Source organism: Brassica oleracea, chromosome C3, assembly GCF_000695525.1.
Source record: "Brassica oleracea var. oleracea cultivar TO1000 chromosome C3, BOL, whole genome shotgun sequence".
NCBI classification, from domain to species: domain Eukaryota; kingdom Viridiplantae; phylum Streptophyta; class Magnoliopsida; order Brassicales; family Brassicaceae; genus Brassica; species Brassica oleracea.
In genome coordinates this window covers 38,491,044-38,496,000 of record NC_027750.1, presented here as the reverse complement: position 1 = coordinate 38,496,000, position 4,957 = coordinate 38,491,044, and the positions used below count along the sequence as shown (strand labels likewise).

General features: G+C 37.1%; 1 protein-coding gene across 1 annotated transcript; it reads left to right on the top strand.

Moving 5' to 3' along the window:
- The first annotated feature begins 1,396 nt into the window (after positions 1 to 1,396).
- LOC106334135 (probable zinc transporter 12) lies at positions 1,397 to 2,638 on the top strand. Its single transcript, XM_013772472.1, has 3 exons — positions 1,397 to 1,996; positions 2,099 to 2,248; positions 2,333 to 2,638. The coding sequence occupies exons 1-3, from the start codon at positions 1,397 to 1,399 to the stop codon at positions 2,636 to 2,638; spliced, it is 1,056 nt and encodes a 351-aa protein (XP_013627926.1).
- Positions 2,639 to 4,957: the final 2,319 nt, after the last annotated feature.

The following is a 4,957-nucleotide window of genomic DNA, read 5'->3' as shown; positions in this document are numbered from 1 at the left end:
CAAGGAACGAAAGACTTGGGTCTATATTATACTAACCATAACAAATATGGTTTAGTTGGCTTTGCTGATGCTGATTATTTATCAGATCCACATCAAGCTCGATCACAGACATAATATGTCTTTACACATGGAGGTACGGCCATATCTTGGCGTTCCATGAAACAAACCATCACGGCCACTTTATCTAATCACTCGGAAATCTTAGCCATACATGAGGCCAGCCGCGAGTGTGTTTGGTTGAGGTCGATGACCCAATATGTCCGAGCTGATTGCGGGATGGCCGAGTGCAAAAAGCCAACCGTGATGTATGAGGACAACGCTGCGTGCATTGCTCAGCTCAAGGACGGTTACATAAAAGGTGATAGGACGAAGCACATATTGCCTAAGTTCTTCTTTACTCACGAGCTTCAGAAAGCCGGTGAGGTCCAGGTCGTCCAAGTACGATCTAGTGACAATTCAACTGACCTATTCACCAAGGCATTTCCTAACTGCACGTTAAGGAAGCTCACACATCAGATTGGGATGCGTAGGCTTAAGGACCTCCACTAAGATTCACATCAGGGGGAATAGTACGTGTTGTACTCTTTTTCCTTCATCATGGTTTTGTCCCACTGGGTTTTCCTGATAAGGTTTTAATGAGACAACATTAAGCGTATTAAAATCCCTGTATGGTTATGGCATCCAACGGGGAGTGTTATAAATCAATTGGTGGATGTCCATAACCGGCCCGGTCCATAACCGGTCCATATACTTAGAGAGAGAGACGGCACAACCCTAGAGAGAGAGAGGCGGCCGCGAGACTTGGAGAGGAGAGAGAGGCGGCTACAACTTGCATATTTCCTAATTCGTTTATGTTTATGATTTGTAAACTTTCCTATTATTTTATTTCTATTTATCTCTATTGTAACCTCTATATAAAAGAAAAATTTATTCATTAATAATATACAGATACTTACAGTTCTAAATCGTTAAGTTTAATTACAACACGCCTAAGTTATGCTATGTCTTTTCCATTTTTTTACCAGTAACTAATAATTTAATAACGACATTTTCCTTTTTTGACCAGAAACTAATAAGTAATAACGACATTTATACACTAAATATGTCGTCATCTCCGAATAATAGCTTCTAGTCTCAACAGAAAACTTTTCCAAATAAAATTTGAAAACAACATTGTTAATTATGTTCATATCGACATTGTCTCTTCAAGATTACACACATTCTCTCATCTTTAGGGCCTAATATCTCTAACCTATCAAACAAATTCTATACCTCAGATAAACCTCTGTAAACAAAAATCTTTTATAAATAAGCAGCGTGAGTTGTTCACTGTTACAAACCCACAAAGGAAGAGAAAAAAAAGTCAAAACCCTAACGTGTACATCAAGTGCCAAAGATGGGCTGCTTCTCAAAAACCCTAAATTTAGCTTTCGTTTTCTTGTTGGTTACTCTACCTCTTCTTGTCTCAGCCACGGAGGTAGAAAACGAATGTGGTGGCTCCAATGGAAGAACCTCCGCTGCGGAGAAGGCAACGGTTCTGAAGTACAAGATCGGAGCCTTCTTCTCCATCTTAGTCGCCGGGGTATTCGGAGTATGTTTACCTATCTTCGGTCTCAAGTCAGAGAGCAACTTCTTCATGTTTGTGAAGGCATTCGCCGCAGGAGTAATCTTAGCCACTGGTTTCGTCCACATCCTTCCAGATGCCACCGAGAGTCTCACGAGTCCGTGCCTTGGAGAAGAGCCCCCGTGGGGAGATTTTCCTATGACGGGACTAGTCGCTATGGGTGGAGCGATCTTGACCATGTTGATTGAGTCTTTTGCTTCAGGGTGCTTGAACAGGTCTCGGTTGGAGAAGAAGACCTTGCCGGTGAGTACTGGTGGAGATAAGGAGGAGCATTCTCATATTGGCTCTGCTCATACTCATGCCTCACAAGGACATTCTCATGGCTCTTTTCTGGTTCCTCAAGATGATCTGAGGAAAAGAATCGTAACACAGGTAAATACAATCATTAAAATCGAGTTCTAGACAAACACAATTGCTAAAGCAATCAAGTAGTACTAAACACATGTTGTTTTGTTTTTCTCATGGTGTTATTAGATATTAGAGTTGGGGATTGTGGTTCACTCAGTGTTAATAGGGATATCTCTGGGAGTATCTCCGAGTGTAAGCACAATAAAGCCTCTCTTGGCAGCAATCACTTTCCATCAGCTCTTTGAAGGTTTTGGTCTTGGTGGTTGCATCTCTGAGGTAATTTTAAATTCTCTTTTTCTTTCTGTCATATTTATGTTTTTATGACTGGCTGATAAGCATTAACATTGTGTTTTTGTGCAGGCAAAGTTTGGAGTTAAGAAAATTTGGATTATGGTGTTATTCTTCGCACTCACGGCACCAGCAGGGATTGGAATTGGTATTGGAGTTGCTGAGATTTACAATGAGAATAGCCCAATGGCACTAAAAGTGTCTGGTTTTCTTAACGCTGCAGCGGCTGGAATCTTAATTTATATGGCACTTGTTGATTTGGTAGCTCCACTTTTTATGAACCACAAAGCTCAAAGTAGTATGAAAATACAATTGGCTTGTAGTTTTTCTCTTGTTCTTGGTGCTGGTTTGATGTCCCTTTTAGCTGTTTGGGCTTGAAGAAGTTTTGTTTCTTTGCTTCATGAGGTTTTGTGTTTTAGTTATTTGGGCTTTACATATGTTTCAGTTACTTGAGACTTTTTAGAAAAAAAACAATCTCATTTTGATTTAGATTTGGATACAAATACATTGATATATCAGTCAATTTGGTTCAAGATGTTATCAGCTCTTCATGGCAATCTCTTGAAAAAGGTTATATGGAAAATAGAATGTAAAATCAAAACCTAAGCCTACAAGTCTCGTGACGCAGTATACAAGGAACATATGAGCAATTGAGCAGCAACTAAAAGGGAGAAACAGCAAATCGCTCGACAACGTGCAAAACAAGAAGTAAGAATGACTTTGTAACGAGTCAAATAACTCTTACAACTTTGGCTCTTCAAGAAAAAAAAAATTCAAGAGATTGCATTTTTGTCGAAACTATCCGTTTTCATTTTGTGGATATCCATGGAATAACCCCTTAAAAGGATATGGCATCGTTATCTTTTATACCAAATTCTTGCACTCTAACAATCATCATTACTAGACAGATTCTTCAGTCAAATAAAAAGCCAGATTCTTTTATTTTTCAAGGGAAAAATCATACTAGTTATCAGATACTAATGGAGTATCAGTATGAAGCAAAATTAAGAGAGACATGACAAGCAGCAGAGCATCATCAAAAGGCAAACACTTCAAAAAAGAAAAATGGGGATGGATATCCATGGAATAACCCATCCAAGCATCTCTTCTTTTCTCTCAGTCACTCGAAAGTCAAGATGTCACCATTTTTTAATTTTATGAACTTATATATATATATATATATATATATACTAAGCCCATGAGTTCATGAGTAACCAACCAAACCTTCTCTCATAGCAAAAACTAGAAAACACAAGGGAGGAGGAGAAATTAACAATAAGAGGAGTATTAATTGGGCATCTTTCTATTGGCACGCGACTGTGCCATTTGCTCTCTTTTCTTGTGTGTTTGGATCTGTCACTTGCCAAAGGAGAGTTGCCCTGTCACTGCTTCCGCTTAAATTACACAAGCTCTGCAAACTTGTTCTAATCTTCCTTTTCGACATGTCCAAGAACTGTGATTGATACATGTAACGTGTAAGTTTTCACTTTTTAATCATTCTTCTTCTTTGCTCTCACCTGGGAAACAAACAAAACTTATGATGAATATAAAGCCTTTCCCGCGAATATAAAATTGTGACTTTTGCAATTTTAGTTTCAGCAACGTTATGTGCTCAAAAAAAAAAAAGTTTCACTGGCATCTCTACTTACACACTCTTTTGACTCCCGTTTTCCATTCTTCGATGGTTTAAACTATTATCAGATACTAATGGAGTCATCTTCCAAAACATTTTTGGATATCTAATACTAGTATTTACTTCTTGGAGTCCTTACTTCTCCAGTGCACAATTCTTTTTTATTCTAATGTAACCGTTCCGGTTCTACAACCTTTCGTCTAAATGGGCTTTTGGGCTTTATTGATTCTAGAAATCTATATTATGGCTTACAATCGCCCAAAACGTTTTAAGAGACTACAGAATAAGACTCAAAAATATAATGAAAACTTGCGACCATTTCAGAATTCTTTATCCGTATACTAAAACAGCAAAGTTGTTTGTTAAGAAAATTCAGAACGGATTAAGCAGTATATTAAACTCAGTAAGGAACAGTAATCGAACAAGTGCAACCAAATAAGTGGAAGACACGTGACAAAAGCACTACACTGTGCGATGATGTCGATGATCATTTCAATATAATTCAATAATAAACGTGAGCAAGCACTCGATTTTATTAGTATCATGATGATTATTTTTGAAAGACAGTTGATTATTTTTTATTTATTATTTATAGATTTGGTGTAATTATTCATTATTAAATAATTACAATTAGCTATCAAACCCAAAACAAACACATAACTACTGCATAATCCTAACTATTTAAAATTATATATAAAAAGTTATATAATTATGTCTAAGAACTTGTGTCATCATGTTTAAAATTAGCTAAATATATTATAAATATATTAAATTGTATTTAAAACTAGGCTCCACGTAATCTCCGAGTACTCCCTAATTTTTCGATAACTCGCTAGGCCCGAAGTTGCCGCCCGACTAGCGCCTAGTGTAGTTTCGAATAGGGGTATCATCCAAACGATTGTGCAATTCAATTTTTTACTTATTAAATTTTAACGAAAGAATAGTTATTTCCAAGCACAACTAACTGATCCATTTATAGATGGAGCCTCAAGAGCAGCTAGGTCCAGAGGGAAGTTGTGAGAAAAAAACTTAGTTTTAAAATAAAACAATATGTAAATAATTTT

Excerpts from the sequence above, each read along its gene's own strand:
- LOC106334135 (XM_013772472.1), top strand. The coding sequence starts at position 1,397 with ATGGGCTGCTTCTCAAAAACCCTAAATTTAGCTTTCGTTTTCTTGTTG. Across the intron at positions 1,997-2,098 it reads GGAAAAGAATCGTAACACAG|ATATTAGAGTTGGGGATTGT; the intron begins GTAAATACAATC and ends TGGTGTTATTAG. Across the intron at positions 2,249-2,332 it reads TTGGTGGTTGCATCTCTGAG|GCAAAGTTTGGAGTTAAGAA; the intron begins GTAATTTTAAAT and ends GTTTTTGTGCAG.